General features: G+C 46.9%; 1 protein-coding gene across 3 annotated transcripts in view; it reads left to right on the top strand.

The window, feature by feature from the left end:
- Nucleotides 1-18,596, top strand: part of LOC126983892 (protein trachealess-like) — a 124,331-nt gene that overhangs the window by 59,104 nt on the left and 46,631 nt on the right. For all 3 annotated transcript variants that reach the window (XM_050837065.1, XM_050837064.1, XM_050837066.1), the window contains exons 3-4: nucleotides 12,120-12,207; nucleotides 13,674-13,821. In XM_050837065.1, coding sequence (XP_050693022.1) covers nucleotides 12,120-12,207; nucleotides 13,674-13,821 — 236 coding nt within the window. The remainder of the gene's footprint in view (nucleotides 1-12,119; nucleotides 12,208-13,673; nucleotides 13,822-18,596) is intronic.

Below are 18,596 nucleotides of genomic sequence, written 5' to 3'. Positions count from 1 at the left end.
TCACCCCAACCCCGTCTCTCTCTCTCTCTCTCTCTCTCTCTCTCTCTCTCTCTCTCTCTCTCTCTCTCTCTCTCTCTCTCTCTCTCTCTCTCTCTCTCTCTCTCTCTCTCTCTCTCTCTCTCCTCTCTCCTCCCCTCCTCCTCTCTCCTCCTCCTCCCCCCACCCCCCCTCCCCTCCATGCGTCTCATCTCGACACAAACCGCATGTAATCCTGCATTAATGTGGTCCTCTGTCCCTCCCTGCCTCGCCCCGAACGCTCCACCCCGCAGTCTGCCCTTCCACCACCACTACCACCACCTCCACGAAGTTTAGGCACCGCTTGAGACCCCCCTTCGCCCCCATTCCCGTCTTCCTTTGGTTCCTGCCTGTGCTGTTGTCTGGTCCTTGCATTCTGCCTTTAGATCAGTGCTTCCTTTACTTTCCTTTTTTGTACTGTTATTTGTGTGTCCTTGGTGATGTGTGTTCCCGTGGTTACGCTTGCCCTTTGTCCCTTCCTTCTACTATACTCCGTTCTTACAAGTCTGCTCAAAAGGTCTCACAGTATGTCAAAAGGTCTCGTCACGTCAAGTTCATTTCTTTAGGTCTCACGACACGTTTTCTCGATATAGTTTAAGTCACAAGAAGAGAAAGGTGTTCAGTTACAGTTTTTTCATCACCAACTTGTTTTAATTGATACGTAATGACCGAAAAGCTTATGACGTAGCTGGCCACTTCATGCTGTCACGATGAGCCGGTTGAACGAAGGTGCTGCCATCTGGTGAGCTTAATGTTTGTGCGTCGCTGGTGCTGTATGTTGAGATTTATTATTTTGGGGATTCATGTTGAAGGGAAATTAAATTGATGTGGAAAGTTAAGTGTGTGTGTGTGTGTGTGTGTGTGTGTGTGTGTGTGTGTGTGACGAGAGACGGAGCCAGACAAACATAGAGACAGAGACAAACAGACAGAGGGAGACGGAGAGAGAGAGGAACACAGACACGACGCCGCGGGGCTGCTGTGACACCCCCGAACAACTAACCCTAAACATCGCGTCTCCAGCTCCCCGGATAATATCACCAGAAATTGGAAATTATGCAAATAAGGACAGTACTTCTCATATTCCGATGGGCAGCGACACGCGGTGGAAATGGGTCCCTCACGCCTCCTCTCCGGTGTCCGGGTGACGTGTATAGGCGACGGGAAGTAAAATATGGGCGAGATAAGTGTTTTTGGAGGTGTGAGTGACAGTGAGTAAGCGGGTGTTCAGGTGGGTAGGGGTGATGGTCGTGTGGGTAGTGGTAGTGGTGGTGGTGGTGTTAGGTGTTGGTAGTGGTGGTGGTGGTAGTGGAGATGCTGTTGGTTCTGTTAATGATTTTGGTGGTGATGGTGGTGGTGGCTTTCATGGTAGCGTGTTGGTTCTGTTAGTGATGGTGGTGGTGGTGGTTGTAGAGATTAGGGTGGTGAAGGTGATGGTGGTGGTGGCTGTCATGGTAGCGTGTTGGTTCTGTTAGTGATGGTGGTGGTGGTTGTTGTAGAGATTAGGGTGGTGAAGGTGATGGTGGTGGTGGCTTTCATGGTAGCGTATTGGTTCTGTTAGTGATGGTGGTGGTGGTGGTGGTAGAGACTATGGTGGTGAAGGTGATGGTGGTGGTGATGGTGGTGGTGGTGGTGGTAGAGACTATGGTGGTGAAGGTGATGGTAGTGTGGCGCTGATGGTAGTAGCGAGGAAGAGTCGTATACAAGACAAGAAAACACAAGAAAAAACAAAAATTAAAGGAAGTTTCATTACGTCAATCGGCTATTACATTACAGCTCCAATTGCCCAGTTAGTCACCGTCTGTCCCCCTCATCCATACATCTCTCTACCCTCCATTATTGAAACTCAGTCGTGGAACATGTGAAGCAGTTAATACAATAACTGCTTCATATCTTCCCTTTATGTGTGGGAGATGTAGAAGGAAGGAGAAAGGAAGGGCGGGTGCGTAGGTGGGTTGATTCTGTTCAGATGGTGTTAGAAAGGCTGTAAGTATTTGGTGATTAGTAAATTGTTAGTAGCTTAATTTTGCTTGTTAGGCTAGTTAGGTCTCTCTCTCTCTCTCTCTCTCTCTCTCTCTCTCTCTCTCTCTCTCTCTCTCTCTCTCTCTCTCTCTCTCTCTCTCTCTCTCTCTCTCTCTCTCTCTCTCTCTCTCTCTCTCTCTCTCTCTCTCTCTCTCCCCGTACCCCCCTGAAACTTAATTTAGGCAACAAAAATTCGATATGACAATTGTTGTAGGGGGAAGAGGAGAGGGGCGGGAGAGGGAAGGTGAGGGGAAGCGATGGGGTGACAGGGAGGGGGAGAGAGAGGGGGAGGGGACAACTTTGTGTTAACATTAGCATAACTGACCACGGATGGAACCTCGCTGTCCAGAAATCGATGTTTGGGGAGCAATTGTTTTGACGCTACAATGCTGGAAACTACCTTATCCTGTGACTCTTCCTCCTCCTCCTCCACCTCCTCTTTTCTCTCCATTCCCTCCTCACCCTCATCCTTATCCTCCTCTTCCACTTGTTCCTTATCCCCATCCTAATTTTACTTTTCCTTATCTTATTATTATTATATTTCGAGGTTTATCAGCATTTTTCTGTTACTTTTTACCATAGACAAACATAGATAAGCAAATAGAGAGAGACACGCAGACAGACAGACAGACACATAGGCAGGCAGATAGGCTGTGTGTGTGTGTGTGTGTGTGTGTGTGTGTGTGTGTGTGTGTGTGTGTGTGTGTGTGTGTGTGTGTGTGTGTGTGTGTGCTTCCCGTTTTTAATGCAGCAATGTGGCAGGGAACACTAGAGCGTGTGTCCGATGTTTTTGTTTGTTTGTTTATTTTTGCTTACCGCGTTCGCATATTTCATGGAGTTCGGAACGCAAAAAAAAAAAAATGGACATTATTATTATTATGTTTATTTTCGATTCGTGTTTTATTGTTTTGTTTGTTTTTGTTGTTCTCTTTGGTCCTATTTAATAACTTATCCGCACGCGTTGTTTGTTTGTTTGTTTGTTTATGTTTAAAGCCCTGACTGATGCAACTTACATTAATGATGCTGTGTGTGTGTGTGTGTGTGTGTGTGTGTGTGTGTGTGTGTGTGTGTGTGTGTGTGTGTGTGTGTGTGTGTGTGTGTGTGTGTTTATCTCCATCTGTGCCGTTCTTCCTCCTTAAAGTTATCACCCTGGAGGAGGAAGAGGAGGAGGAGGAGGAGGAGGGGTAAGAGGAGGAGGAGGAGGAGGAGGAAGAGGAAGACTAGCCTCAGTTGGTCTCCGATTTGCCTCGTTACTTTGAACTTTTCCTCCTCCCCTTCTCCCCCTTCCCCCCTTCCTCTCCCCTCTCCCCCCTTCGCCTCCCTCTACCCTCCTTCCCTTTTCCTCCCTCTCCCGTTACCCCCGTTTCCCTCCTCTTCCCCTCCCTTTCCCCTCCCTCTCCTCTCCTTCCTGTTCCTTCCCCTCTTCTTCCACTCCCTTGTCTTCCTTTAGTTATTTTGTCTTTGTTTTTATTTACTAGTTTATTATTGTTGTTGTTTGTTGTTATTTACCTGCGCGTCCTTATTAGCACACGTTACCTTGAGGAAGAAACTTGGAAGGTGGAGAGAAGAGGGAAGAGAATAAACACGAGTAGGAGGAAGGGGAAAAGGAGATGAAGAAAAAGTAGGAAACAAGAAGAAAACTGAAAATGGGGAGAAGAAAACATGGAATAAGAAACGGAGAAAAAAAACAAAAGAACAGAAGAAAATAAGAGTAAATGAGAAAGAGAGAAGCAAGATTGTCTCACCATATTGCCGTATTCCAAGACGTGTGTGTGTGTGTGTGTGTGTGTGTGTGTGTGTGTGTGTGTGTGTGTGTGTGTGTGTGTGTGTGTGTGTGTGTGTGTGTTTGTTTGTACTTTATCTCCCCCAAATTCCACCACACAAGTAATATACGACTCTGTGTTCTATTTTATGTCTTTTATTTCTTTTTTTTCTTGTTTTTCATCTCGACTGTACATCTCTTTTCTTGATTTTGTCTTTCTGTATTCTCTCTCTCTCTCTCTCTCTCTCTCTCTCTCTCTCTCTCTCTCTCTCTCTCTCTCTCTCTCTCTCTCTCTCTCTCTCTCCCTTACTACCCATTCCCTTCCCCTTACGACACCCCCATTCCACTTCCTCTCCTCTATATATACCTTCCAAAATCCTCCCTTTCCTTCCCTCACCCTAATACTATCCCTCTCCCTCTCTTCTATCCGTTTCCATTCCATCACATACCTCCCCATCCCTTCCCCTTCTACACCTATCCACTCTCTCCCCACAGCCTCCCAGTGCACTCTTACACCCTCTTCTCTCCCCTTCTCTTCCCTCCGTCCCTCCCCCCCTTTCCCTCCTCTCCCATTTCCTCCCCCCTCACATCAGCTGGGCAATATGAGGAGAAAAGTGCTGTTTAATTTCCCACGCGGTCTGGCCATTGAAGAAAGCTGTTGACCAGTGTGCAGTGGGGGGAAGAGGAGGAGGAGGAGGAGGAGGTGGGGTTGGGGGTGGTGATGATAGAATAGGAGGAAGGCTTGCGGAGAGAGAGAGAGAGAGAGAGAGAGAGAGAGACACGCTTAGGTGAATCTATTTCTTCACTAAATTATTGCTTCTTTTATCACACGATCTCTCTCTCTCTCTCTCTCTCTCTCTCTCTCTCTCTCTCTCTCTCTCTCTCTCTCTCTCTCTCTCTCTCTCTCTCTCTCTCTCTCTCTCTCTCTCTCTCTCTCTCTCTCTCTCTCTCTCTCTCTCTCTCTCTCTCTCTCTCTCTCTCTCTCTCATTCACACCCTGGACGCGCCTCTCCCTGGTCAGCTTTCACTAGGACAGCCCTGACTCTTGAATATTTTAACTCCTCGCCGCCCTCCGCAGCCCACACAACACCTACCTCACGCCTCTTCCCGCCTCTCCTTTCCCTATAGTGTCTCCCGCCTTGCCTCCCTACCCCCACCTCGCCCACTCACTCCGCCTGGCCTCTCTCTGCTCTCCCCTCATAGTACTTACAGCATTTCTTCCTTCCACCTTCCTTTCTTCCTTGCCTTCCCTTGTCATTCTTCTCCCGTGTGTCTTTTCTCTTATCAACATGCAGCTTATTCTTTTCTTTATTTTGCTCTTCCTCCTCCTTTCCTTCTCTCATAACACCATTCAGTTGATATATGTCTTTGTGTTCTCAGATTTAACTTGTTTTTATTTTTGATCATTGTCGTGGGTGTAGTCCTCCTCTTCCTCTTCCTGCTCCTCATCCTCTTCATCATCTTGCTCCTCCTCCTCCTCTTCCTCACACTCACAAACACACTCGACTCATGTTCTCCGACTCGACAGTAAGGCTACACGATAAGTCTCCTTTCCCCTCGAGAGGCTGAGTATCGGCCAAATGTCCCTCGAATGCCTTGGAATACATCTCCGGGAAGGAATCTGAAGAGAATCATCCCCTGGAATAGATCAGGAATGGGAATGGGACGGGGATGGGGAGTCTCGGGAGAATAGAGAGGAAAGAGCAAGCCTGTTTTTTTTTTTTTCTGGAGGTGTGTCTTATAGCTGACCACCACCATAACTACCTTCACCTCCCCCTACACTACCACTACGATCACTACCACTACCATCACCAATATTGTAAAAAAAAAAAACCACTATCATCACCATCACCATAGTCACCATCATTAGCACCATTACCCTCACCACCACCACCATATACATCATCACCACGGCTTCTACCTTCACCCTTATCATCACCACCATTGCTTTAGAAGGTCATGAATATATCCTTAATTACAATCCTTTTTTTCACACTTTAAACGTACGGTAATAATTTTTAAACAGTTGGGGCCGTATTTTAAGCCACCATCGCTTCTCACATCAACTATTTCTAAAGGTCAAAGAGGGGATCAATCTGGTTGTCATCAGTGTTTTTTAAGGTTCATGGCACAGAAGAAGGGTCAAACTACCACCAGGGTCATTAACTACCCCTGGAAAGGCCTACAGCTCCTACGAAAGCCATGTCAAATATGTGAACTTGGGCGACGAAATGTTTTAAAATAGACCCTTAGTATTTTGTCCCATCAAATAACATTCTTTAATTTCCTTTTAGTTCTCCATTGGGTTCATATTTCTCAGCATGTCAGTTTATCTTCGTTCCCCACCGTTCTATTTTCTGGTTCTCTCCGATTCCACTATTTTTGCTTCTTCACTTCCCTTCTCCTGTCTGTCACTCTTTTGTTCTTCCGTCCGTGTATTCCGTGATCAATTTTCGCTTCTTCCAATTTTCCTCGCTTCCGTCCTTTGATTTCTTCTTCGGCTTCTCACATTTTTCTCAGCATTTCTGCGATTCTCTCATATTGCTCGTTTTCTACTTCATCATTTTCCCAAGCCATCTCCTCTTCCTCATTCCTTTCGTCTGTCTCTCCTTCTTCCTCCTCCTTCTCCTCCTTTCCTCTCCTCTTCCTCCTCCTCCTCCTCCTCCTCCTCCTCGAGCACTTTAGGTAACTCGAGGTTTACTGCCTCTCTGAGTCCCAACAGTCCCCTGCAAAACCTCAATCACAATAAAAGTAGTTTAGACTGAAATTATATAAACTTTCCAGCTAGTTCTGCGGTCCAAGTGCCTCCTTGCCCCCTTCACCCCCCTTCTCTCTCTCTCTCTCTCTCTCTCTCTCTCTCTCTCTCTCTCTCTCTCTCTCTCTCTCTCTCTCTCTCTCTCTCTCTCTCTCTCTCTCTCTCTCTCTCTCTCTCTCTCTCTCTCTCTCTCTCTCTCTCTCTCTCTCTCTCTCTCTCTCTCTCTCTCTCTCTCTCTCTCTCTCTCTCTCTCTCTCTCTCTCTCTCTCTCTCTCTCTCTCTCGATTATGTGGGTTTAGACGGGTTATTTTCGGTTCTGATGGTCGTTGTGTTCGGTTCAATGTGTCATGGATTCGGTACATGTGATTTTGGTTTAATTTGGGTGGATGGAGATAAGTTTAAGTAGTCGTGGTTAGGTTTAGTTGGTCGTGGTTATGTTCAGGTGGTCGTGGTTAGGTTCAGGTGGTCGTGTTTAGGTACCGGTGGTCGTGGTTAGGTTCCGGTGGTCGTGGTCAGGTTCAGGTGGTCGTGTTTAGGTATAGGTGGGCGTTGTTAGGTTGAGGTGGTAATGGGTTGGTTCAGGTGGTCGTGGGTAGGTTCAGATCGTCGTGGTTAGGTTCAGGTGCTCATGGTTTGGTTCTTGTGGTAGTGGTTAGGTTGAGGTAGTGGTCGTGCTCAGGGACAGAGGCCGGACCATTGATCGGCAACAGCTCTGCATAGTTTCAATTAGTACTCGTCCTGATTGTTAATTGGGCGAAGGAAGGAGGGAAGGCAGGACGGGTCGGCGGCGGGGAGGGAGTTCGGTAAAAGTAAATGAGTAATGATGTAACGTTGGAAATAGAAAGGATTAGATTGTACTTTAGACTCTCAACCTAATCATGCTTGCCTATGAAAATTACGAGATTCAGTGATGTTTTTAAGCAATTTACCTAAACAATACATTTTTTATCATTGTGGCAGTGTAGTAACCACCTTCATATGAATCCTTAATATTGTATAGTTGAAAATAAAGGATGAATAACGAAAGCTGGCAATCCTTAGCGTCAAACAAAACATCCACCTGGGTTGTTTAAAATGCAAACACACCAGTCATAGCAATTAGTTATACATTCGACACAAAAGATACTCTCTCCATTATATATATCCTTACGCACATACAGGCGCACGTACGCACATACAGAAGCCTATCTTATCACATTATCAATCATCAGATCAAAAAAGGACATGGTATTTGGCCAACGCGACGGAGTTCATGGTAGCAGCGATGGTGGCTGGTCGATTCTGACGCCCTCCATCTTAATCCCGAGGGTCTGCTCGCTGGCTGCATGGTAATTTCGCTCGTGATCATTTCGTCATGAATACCCGGGCGCCTGTTAGCGGGGACGTGCCGTGGTTGGCGAGAGGCGGCGCTCAGCTCTTCTCTCTCCGTCCCTCTCTCTCACTCCCTCCCTCCCTCCGACGGCCTGGATGTGAAACCTTAGCTGGCTCCCAGGATGTCCGCCGCCCATATGCAAGCTGCCTACAGGGTCCGGGCATGTCCTATTACACGGCGTACCCCACCCATGCTCGAACAGTGCCATAGATAGAGCCTGGGGCGAAATTCCCTTATGTGTATGGGTTTGGGACAGGTTATTTTTCTATACGTGTCTGTGTGTGTGTGTGTGTGTGTGTGTGTGTGTGTGTGTGTGTGTGTGTGTGTGTGAGAAGGGAAGGAAGTTTGATCTGTAATGCAAAGAGTAGAAAGGTTAGTGTGTGTGTGTGTGTGTATTCAGATATAGGCTGTTTCTTAGATGGCACATATATCTTGTTATGAGAAATGGCCGCGCGGGAATGGCCCTGCAGGGGACACACATATCAGTGACGAATATTATGCAAATCCTCAACCAGCGCCTCCCTCCACCGTCCTATCTCTTCCTTCCCTCCCGCCCTCCTCCCTCCCTCCGAGCCTGCCCCTCCTTCAGCCAGTTCCTTCCCCTCCTCCTCCTCCTCTTCCACCACCTGCACTCCTCTATCCCTCCTTTCGTCCTTCCGCCGCCGCTTCAGCCCTCCGGAGTACCTTGAGCCACCACCGTACGAGAACTGGTTTTCTCTTCCCTTTAAACACGCACAGACCCGCCTCGCCCACGACTCTCCTCAGCGCCCGACGGAGACGTGTGTGAAATAAACGCTCATGAGGAAAGTAGTTTTATGGCCCATCGTTGGATAAGGAAGGATATCACATTGTAGTCAGTGTCTCCTTGAGGATGAACTTGCTCACTTGAAGATCAGTAGTTTACCTTGACTTTCACGCATCTTCACCCACTCCTCTGTTCTAACCTGACATATCTCGGCATAGTGGTTAGATCGATAAGCAAATACAACACAAAGCTAGTCCGTATTTGCTCGTACATCAGTATATGACTTTCTCCCTCGTATCACCTTCTCCCGCTTGTCTCCTCCAGCCTGGGACGTATCTAGGCATAGTGATTACCTGGGTAGGGAAGAATATTACAGCCAGTCTTATTTTTGACTCGAACATCAATACTGTGTTCTATCCACGCCGCTTGCCCCCGTCTCTTCCCTGCTCACCTGCGACCTTCCTAAGCACAACCAGCCTCGCTTATGCCGCCGCGTCCCGTTAATGTCATAAACGTTGTCGTCGCAAATGTAGAAGAATCCATCGGGCGCTTGCCACAGCCGCCGCCAAGAGGAGCGCCGAGCGGGGCATTAGGACGCGTCGGGTATCACCGTGTAGGACATTACTTTCCCCGCGTCCGGAATAATACCTGCCCGCTCCTCCCCGCGCCGCTCAGTCCTGGCCGCCCACAGGTGATGAGGATTTGGACGAGGAGGAGGAGCAAATGAAAGACAAGGAGGGAGATTGAGAGGAAGAAGAGAAGGTAGAGAGAGGAAAAGGAAGAGAAAGAAGAGAATGGGTGCGAAGGAGACGATGAGGTATTGAGAGAAGAAAAGGAAAAGAGACAAAGTGAAAAAAAGAGGAAAAGGAGAAAAGGAGGTGGCGACAAAAGAAGAATCGGACAAGTAAAGAATTCGTGTGTGGAAAACGGCTTAACGACAATACCAAATCGAGTCTGTGATTATTGAAAGAGAACTACTAAATAAAATCATATGGGATTATACAGAATTACGTGTATTAGAAAACCGGTCGAGATAGCACGTCGGGGCATCAGCAGGAGAATCAGGAACCAGGAGAGGAACCATTAGAGAGAAAGTAAAAATTAGCGAGAGAAATTCATTGTCTTGCCCGTCCTCCTAGATTATGCATGAGTGATAGACATCCTCCATGAAGCAAATTATGCGTCGCACTGTGCCAATTAGCTAACTCCCGATGGACGGAGGAGGAGGAAATGAGAAGAAATAGAGAGAGAGGGGGAGAAAACGAGGCGGAGGAGGGGCAGGTTAAAGACAAGGAGGAAGAGTGAGGAGGAGAAGAGTAGATAAAGAAAAGGGATGACCAAGAAGAGGATGAGTGAGAGGGAGACGATGAGGACGTGGAAACAGACGAGAAAAAGCGATAAAGTGAGAAAAGGGAAAAGAGAAGAGGCGGAGGAGGCGAAAGAAGAATCAGAAGTAAGAGATGAAAGAGAAGACAAGAGAAATGAGTGAGGGGGCGGAGGCGGCGGCAGCGGCGGGGCAGAGCCAGCTAGCCCAATCCAGAACCAGAGGCAGAGTCGAGCCCTGGACAATGGCGCCACAATAAGAGCTGGACGGGGACAATGCGGCGCGGCCCCCACGGAGACATAAACACGCCCTCGCTGGGACACTTGTCGCGGGCCCGGGATTAACTCTGGACACTTAACGTCGACGCCCGATACTTTGTTGCCGGCGTAAGGGTCAGTATCAGGCCGCCGTCCCCTCTTGGCCTCCGCCGCCGGGGATTGGCCAAGGGGAGGCGGTGAGCGACGATCAAGGCCCCGCGACGCCCTTCATCCCGCCGCCGCCGCGCCCTCCGTTATCAGCCCCGTTTATCCTCCCCCACACGCAGCCATCTTATCAGAATCACTAAAAACGCGGCCCTTCTTGATTGTTTGCTCGGCGCCGACGCGTGAGGGGCACCATAACAGAGACGGACAGACAGGCAGACAGACATGTACAGACACACAGAAACAGGCATAACCAGACTCTCAGAAACTTCAATAAACAGCCAGGTATAGACTAAGGTGGAAAAAAATGCCGGGTAAAAAAAAATGGAGTGTGGACAGAAGAAACAAAAAACCAAAAAAAAAAAATACTAAAATCTGAAAACCAAAATAGACCCCGGTACCAAAATGAAGCTGCGAGAGAGAAATCAATAGATGCATGACGGAGCCCCGGCCCGGCCATAAGAGTGAGAGCAGAACGAGAAAATCAAGCACTTTGCACGCTGTCGAAGGCGCAGGATCAGACTCTCCAAAGCGACTCCCCGGCCAGATCTCTCCTTTTAGAGCTTAAGGATTCAGGTCCCGCCGCGACTCAGCAGCTGGTGTTTATTGCCAGAGGAGATCCCTGTTAATTGCACCGATAGAGATTAATATTCATTCGCACGAAAGAACCTTGTGAGTGGAAGAGTTAAAATGGTCATCTGTATACACTGCCCCGCTCCCCCGCCGCCCACCTGCCAATGTATATTCAAACCTGGTTCATGCCTCATTGTCACATTAGTAATTATTTAAGGGCTGTATTGGCATGAATATGTAACGAACGGATGCCCTGGGCCCTGCGTGCTCCCGGATTGGCCGAGTGGAGTTCCTCAGGCCAGGTGACTGAGCCCGCTTCTGTTTTCCTATTGGTTGGTTCGGGAAGGTCTTTCGTGGCCGCTTTGAGTTGTGATTGGCGTTCGTGGTTGGTCTTGTCTTACTTAGCATACCGGGTGTTTTTACGTTGTTATTGGTAATGATGCCTGATTTGCCCCAGTACTTTATTTCGGGTATGGTAGGATTGTTTTTGTTGTTGTTTTGTTGTTGTCTCTGTGTGTGTGTGTGTGTGTGTGTGTGTGTGTGTGTGTGTGTGTGTGTGTGTCCGTCCGTCCGTCCGTCCTCGTTTGCATATGTGGCTCATGATCGTAATACACATGAGTAATACGTGTTCTGGTTTGGTTTTGCTCCGTTCGGTTTAGAGTTCATTTCGTTCTTATTTGCATTCCCTATCGTTTTGTTTGTTTACTTTTTGTATCGTTCAACTTTATACATTGTTATCAGGTTTGTTCACACTAAATTCTTCCATTCTAACCATTAAGAATACTGATCTTTTGCTCCCTCCTTCCTCTCTTCCTCCTCCTCCTCCTCATGATCCCCCTCCTCGTCCTTTCCTGCTTCTGTTCATCTTCATTATTTTCTGGTGTCCATTTTCATCTCATTCTAATTCATTTCATCTTAACCAGCGTCTAGTGGGCTTATTTGTTACTGTTTATGTTGTTTGCCCTTGAGCTGCCACCCTTAGCGTAAAAAAAATAAAAGAATGTTCCTCCTCCTCCTCCTCCTCCTCCTCGTCCTTTCCTCCTCCTTGCATTTTCTGTTCTTTGTTTCCAATCTCTTCTTTCATTTCTTCGTCACTGTTGCATCCTCCGCTAATCCCGACGCCTCTCTTTCAGCATCCTGGAGCTTCGGAAAGAGAAGTCCAGAGACGCTGCGAGATCCAGAAGAGGGAAAGAAAATTACGAGTTTTATGAATTGGCAAAGGTACGTGACTTGTGTTGTGTTGGGTTGAGTTGGGGCGGGTTGTGTTGCGCTGTGGTATGCTGTGTTGTGTTGCTTTGAGGCGTGGATGATGGGTTTTGAGGAGTTTTTCTTGTGTTGGTTATGTGTTGAGTGTGTTGTGTGTTATCTAAAAGAGGTAATGGAATGGAATGGTTAGTTTTTACGTAAGAATAATGACTAAAGTTTGGGAGTATGGTAGAGACGGACAGACACAGACAGACAGAAACAACCACAAAACGGAAAATTATTCAGTTGGGCAACATAAAAAAAAGTTCCTTCTCCGAGACACACAAACAAATACAGGTGTAGAATGATAGCACACACACACACACACACACACACACACACACACACACACACACACACACACACACACACACGAGGAGGCGGACAGGCTGTGCTAGCGTCTCAGGGGAGGCACAAGACCCTAACTACATTTCCCCAAGACGAGACAAATTGATTAAGGGAAACTTGTCAAATACAGAGTAGAGGCTGCGTCTTCCCTTGGCCGCCCCCGGGTGTGTGTGTGTGTGTGTGTGTGTTTGAGGTGTGTCTGTCTGTTTGTCTGTGTGAGTGTGTTTGTGCGTGCGTGTGTGTGTGGGGTGCGTGTTCGTAAACATGAGACTAGTAATTTCCTACAATTTGTTTCTATTATTATGTTCTTACCTCGTGCTTGTGTTTCTCTCGACTCTTATCTTCGTATAATCTCTTTCAATTTAGTTCACTTCCCTTCCTCTTTGTTTTTGTAAAGTTTGTCCTGGCAGGGTTGTTATCTTAATATCACTGTCATTATCGTGCTTGTTTTGTTCTTTGACGTTTAAATTACCTCGGTGTTTTTATGCTCATTACTTTTCCAGTCCTGTTATCTTGACGTCATTAAATACTTTGTTCTGGATATCACGGCTGTCATGGTTCTTGTTTTGCCGTGTTGTTGAATATAATGATAGGTTTTTTTCCTTGTTCTCGGCCCATTTTGATTTGGGAACACTTTTCCTCACCCTTTTCAGTCCGATTTTCTCGCCACCGTAAAATATTTTGTTCTGGTTATCATTGCTGTCATGGTGTCCTGTTTTACCGTTACGTTGAATTTAATAATATGATATTTTCTTGCGTCTTCAAACTCTTATGGATATTCTCTTTCTCACCTGTTTCAAGCCTTGTTATCCTATCATTATTAAGTATTTTGCTCTGCTTATCATTCCTGTCAGAGTTTATGTTACGCTCTATTGCTTCATTCAAAAGTGCAAAATCAATTTCTTTAATGTTGATATTCTGTCACCTTTTTTATTATTTTCTATCACGAATTATCTGCACACCTTTATTTTCATTTTACGGTCCTGTTGCCCCCGCAGTCCATGTTATTGAAGGCCATCTTGATCGCTTAGATGGATGTGCAGTCATATTTTTGCTGTTCATAGTTGGGTTCTGAGGTTGGTGGTGTGTTACAGATGCTGCCGCTCCCGCCCGCCATCACGTCACAGCTCGACAAGGCCTCCATCATCCGCCTCACCATCTCCTACCTCAAGCTGCGGGAGTTCACCTTACACGGGGACCCGCCCTGGCCGCGGGACGTCTCCAACAACAAATCCCTCAAAGGTACGTGTCGGTGGCGCCTCTGCAGCAGTCCCCCGCGCCCCCAAAGCCTGGTGGTCTTCATGTCAAGGTTCTCATGTTCGGTTGTCATTTCTTCTTTATATACGCAGCCGTTATTTGTTTTTCTGGCGCGCTATATATTGTTTTCGTCCAGCTTGCATTCGTGATTGAAATGATCCTCTCTTACTGTTCTCTTTCGTGTTGGATGAATAGCTTGATCTCGCGTGGAGTTTTTTTATTATCCACCTTCACCCTCGAGGCTCAGTTTGACGCTCGTCCTTGATGCACTACACATTCCCCTCTCCCCCTCCCTCCTGTCGCCCCCCAAACCAGTAATCTCTGGGAACCTCAGCCGTGATCCGATGCTGAGTGACGCGCGGGGGAGGGGGGAGGGAGGGGAGTAGGCACACCTCCGCCACCAGGCCTCTTGTAGACTGACCTTCTGCCTGTCTTTATCCATCACCGCCTGCTGGTTCTTCACACACACACACACACACACACACACACACGATAGATAAATAGATAGATAGATAGATAGACAGATAGATGCATCGATATCTCTATGACATGGACAGTAATCTGTTTACTTATTTATTTTCCCTTTATTTCGCCTTTTTCTACTTTCCTTTCTGCCCGCCGAGTGTGGGTGGAAGCGGCGGTGGAGAGGTAGGGTGAGGGGGGGAGGAAAGGTCAGCAGGTGGAGAGGCCACTCCACCGCTGCGCCACATGGCAGCCCCGCCGCCACAGCTGTCCGCGCCACCAGCACTCAGCAGGCAAAACAAGGCTGCCTTAATCCAATATTTATTCAATGACTCATTTCCACAATTCTCTCGCTTTTTCTCCAATTTCCGCCCCTGGGGACCCGCGGCCGCCGTATTAACATTCCCTGATAAGGCGAGGCTCGTCATGTAACACGCTCCGAATGGGATTACGGCGCGGGAATCCTTGTTTTATCAAGAAATATCTGCGCGGGTTCAAGCACAAGGCCGAGTGTCGCCTGCTCCCGCGCGCCACCTGTTACACGGGAAATGGCACCCTCTCCGTCCCTACACAAGGCCCAGTTTTCAGCGGACACCCTCGCGTTGCATTCGTATATATATAAAAAAAACTTTTATGGGGATAATTTGGGGAAATTGTATAACTGGCTGGACAGTGGTCATTTTATTTCATATTTTATCGTATTTTCCCGTCCTCTTCAATGCCGCCGCCGCTACCCCTCATTGTGTAGGTCTATGGACAGCCAGTGACCGCGAGCTCCCGGGACTTGGGTCTGGAGGGCCGCCCGCCGCGTCAGCCCAGAAAACAACTCACCGTCGCGTCTTGATCCTCCTCCTCCTCCTCTTCCTCCTCCTCCCCTCCGGCCCCTCACGCCCTCCCCGCGTCCTCCTGTCCTGTTTACTCAGCAGATCCCACTATTTGGCCCCAGATCCAGACATTATCCTATTTTTTTATCCGCTGGAGTCCATCTGATCTGTCCCTGGCCGGCCACTGTGTATGCAAAAACTTGATGGATAAACAGAATTCTTTTGTTCTCTGACAGCTGTGAGAGGCGTGGGAGGGGGGCGGGCGAGGAGGCGTGTCGAGTGAGGGGCGAAAAAAGAGGAGGACAAGGGGTTCGTGGAAAAGGGGCTCGGAATGGAGAGGAATAATGGGATAGAGAAACATTTGTGCATTCACTCACATCGTACATACATTGGCCTCATTATCCTTTTTATTGAGCTATTTCCCGAGTGTGATTTTTTTACCCTGAACCGAATCACGTTTTTCTTTCATATTTTTTTTCAGACTCGTAACTAAATCACCGTCACGTCTAATCTTATCTCCCTATAACCTTTCTCCTCCTCCTCTTCTATCTCCCCTACTATAGTCTGTTCACTTAAGTCCAACCCAAGCTGACAACAGAAACCTAAGCGTGTTTGCAAGCTGAGTGCTGATTGGGTACTGCTATGGCTTCCAAGTTTTCTTTAACCTCTGTTTGTGTTTATCTCACGCAGCTCTTTCTGCTAATCTGCACTGTGCTTACGAACACGCTTAGGTTTATGTTGTCAGCTTGGGTCAGACTTAAGTGAACAGACAATACTACTCTTACTCCCCTTCATCCTACTCCTCCCACGTCTACTCCTTCTCAACCCAAGCGCAGGACCTTCATTTCCTGACGCAGGTGTTTTGCCCAACGCTGCCTCATTTCCCCTGCACGAGACGCTCCCGAAGAAGTGAATTGATGTTGCTCTTCACTCTCCCTTGCTTGTTGTTATCCTCCTCCTCTTCTCTCTCTCTCTCCTCCTCCTCCTCCATGTTTTATTCCTTGCTTTCATTAGGTATAATAGCATTTCGTCTCCAGTTCATTGCTTTAAGAGTTCTGAATGATACTACAGTCGGAGTTAAACTAGGAGAGAGAGAGAGAGAGAGAGAGAGAGAGTAAATGGGTAGTTTGGGCACGCATCTTGCCTTCCAGTGTTCTCAAAGGGCATGGGCGGCATCCCTTTGTACCCGCCATAGCTCCAGATACCTTCCCTTTATATTCACGCTGGCGATAGTGTACTTGAGATGGTAGGGGGGGGGGTAGAGGGGGGAGTGGGAGTGATATCTCTGTCTCACCTCACTCTCTCTTCTCCCCTACCTTTTCTACCTTCTCTCCTCCCTACATTGATTTTCTTTCCTCCCCTATTCCCAATTTTTTTCTGTTGATTTTCTCTACTTCCCCATTTCCCTATTTTTTTCTCAGTCTCTCCTTCTTGCATGTCTTCTCTTCCTCATTCTCTTCCTTATCTCCTATTTCATCTCTTTCCTTTTTTTTCCCTGTCTTCTATCTCCCATTTCATCTCTCCCTCTCCCTTGTTCCAGTCTTCTTCCCTCCTTCTCTCTCTTTCCCTTGTTCTACTTCCTCTATCTGTCTCTTTTCCCTTTCTCGATCCTCTCTTTCTTACCTTCTTCCCTCCTTTCCCGTTCCTCCACCCTTAATTACTTTCCTATATCTTCCCCCTTTCCTTACTTTCTCCCTCCATCCCTCCTCCTTACCTCTCCTGTTCCTTTTTCCCTTACCTTTTCCCCTTCTCTCCCGTTCCTCCACCCTTAATTACTTTCCTATATCTTCCCCCTTTCCTTACTTTCTCCCTCCATCCCTCCTCCTTACCTCTCCTCTTTTTTTTTCCCTTACCTTTTCCTTTCCATTTTCCCTTCTCTCTCGCTCCTCCACCCTCAATTCATTGCCTAAATCTCTCCCCTTTCCTTATTTTTTCCCTCCATTCATCCTCCTTACCTCTGCTTTTTTTTTCCCTTACCTTTTCCTTTCCTTTTTCCCTCCTCTCACGCTCCTCCACCCTTAATTAATTCCCTAAGTCTCTCCCCTATCCTTATTTTTTTCCCTCCATTCATCCTCCCTACCTCTCCTCTTTTCTCCCTTTCTTTTCCTGTCCCTCTTCTCCCATTCCTTCTCACCTAATTCATTCCCTAAATTTCCCCCCCTTGCCTTACTTTCTCCCTCCTTCCCTCCACCCTACCTCCCCCTTTCCTTTTTTCCTTCCTTTCCTCACCCCGCCCCCCCTCACTGCCTCCCTCCTCCGATGAACCTGAGGAGGAAACAAAACAAGCCTTTTGCAACTAATTCAATTACGAGAGAGCGAGTGAGTGGCGAGACGCTGATTCTTACGTAGACTAACTTATCTGTGTGTGTGTGTGTGTGTGTGTGTGTGTGTGTGTGTGTGTGTGTGTGTGTGTGTGTGTGTGTGTGTGTGTGTCTGGGTGTGTGTGCGTGTTGTTGCAAGGAAAGTATTAAGGTTATTATCATTCTATTTTAAGTACAGTGACAGTAGTAGAAGTAATAGTAGTAGTAGTAGTAGTAGTAGTAGTAGGAAGAAGAATATGTAATGAGTAATTATATTCGTAGTAGAGTAGTTGTAAAACGTGGCAGTAGTAGTTTTTTTTTTTTTTATATATAGTTCATGTAGAAGTTTAAATGAGCGCCTCATGAAGAGTTTAGTCAGGTTCCTTTCCTGCAAATTAGAAGTTTTGAGGAAGTTTCAAATTCGTTAAGCAAAGCCGCGCGGGGGAAATATTCTGAAGCGCCACCATTAAAAAAAAAAAAAAAAAGTACCCCGACACGAGGGAAAGGAAAGAGTAAATACATGAAATCAGGAAAGGAAATTAGGCAGGAAAAGCGTGTCATAGTTTTCCTAGTTTGCTTTCTCCTTTGTGTGCATAAACCATAATAAATGAACTATAACTATACAAAAAACGATAATAAACGAAAAATAAATTGTAATATGACTATGAAAAAAATACGAGCCTGTCAGACCCTTTTTTTTTCTCCTTTCATAATAGAAGCATGGCATGAATAATGAAGTAAGGGAAAATGACCAAAAACAATTAGGTATATATTTTTTACTCTAATGGATGGGTACAAATTTCGTGTGGAAGTAGTAGTAGTAGTAGTAGAGGTAATGGTAGTGATAGTAGTAGTAGTAGTAGTAGTAGTAGTAGCAAGACAGTCAGTAAGAAGCTTTAGGTGTGAGTGATGTGAGAATAAATGGTGTTTTGTTATTAGTGAGTAATGTTGAAGGGATCAGAGTGGGAGTAAGGAACGAGAGGCTAGATAGGCAAGGGAAGTAAGTGGGATGGGAAGTATAATGAAGGAAAACTATAAAAAAAAACGTATATAGGACCACTGAAAATGAGTTAAGTCGAGGGTTTGCGGAGCTCTGTCTCACCTCCCTCTCTCTTCCCCCACAACCTTTCCTCTTTTCCTTCTTTCCTCTCTACAGTGATTTTCCATCCATCCC

Source organism: Eriocheir sinensis, chromosome 55 (assembly GCF_024679095.1).
Source record: "Eriocheir sinensis breed Jianghai 21 chromosome 55, ASM2467909v1, whole genome shotgun sequence".
In the NCBI taxonomy this organism is placed as follows: Eukaryota; Metazoa; Arthropoda; class Malacostraca; order Decapoda; family Varunidae; genus Eriocheir; species Eriocheir sinensis.
Note: the sequence above shows the minus strand (reverse complement) of the source record. Positions and strands in the feature narration are given on the sequence as shown.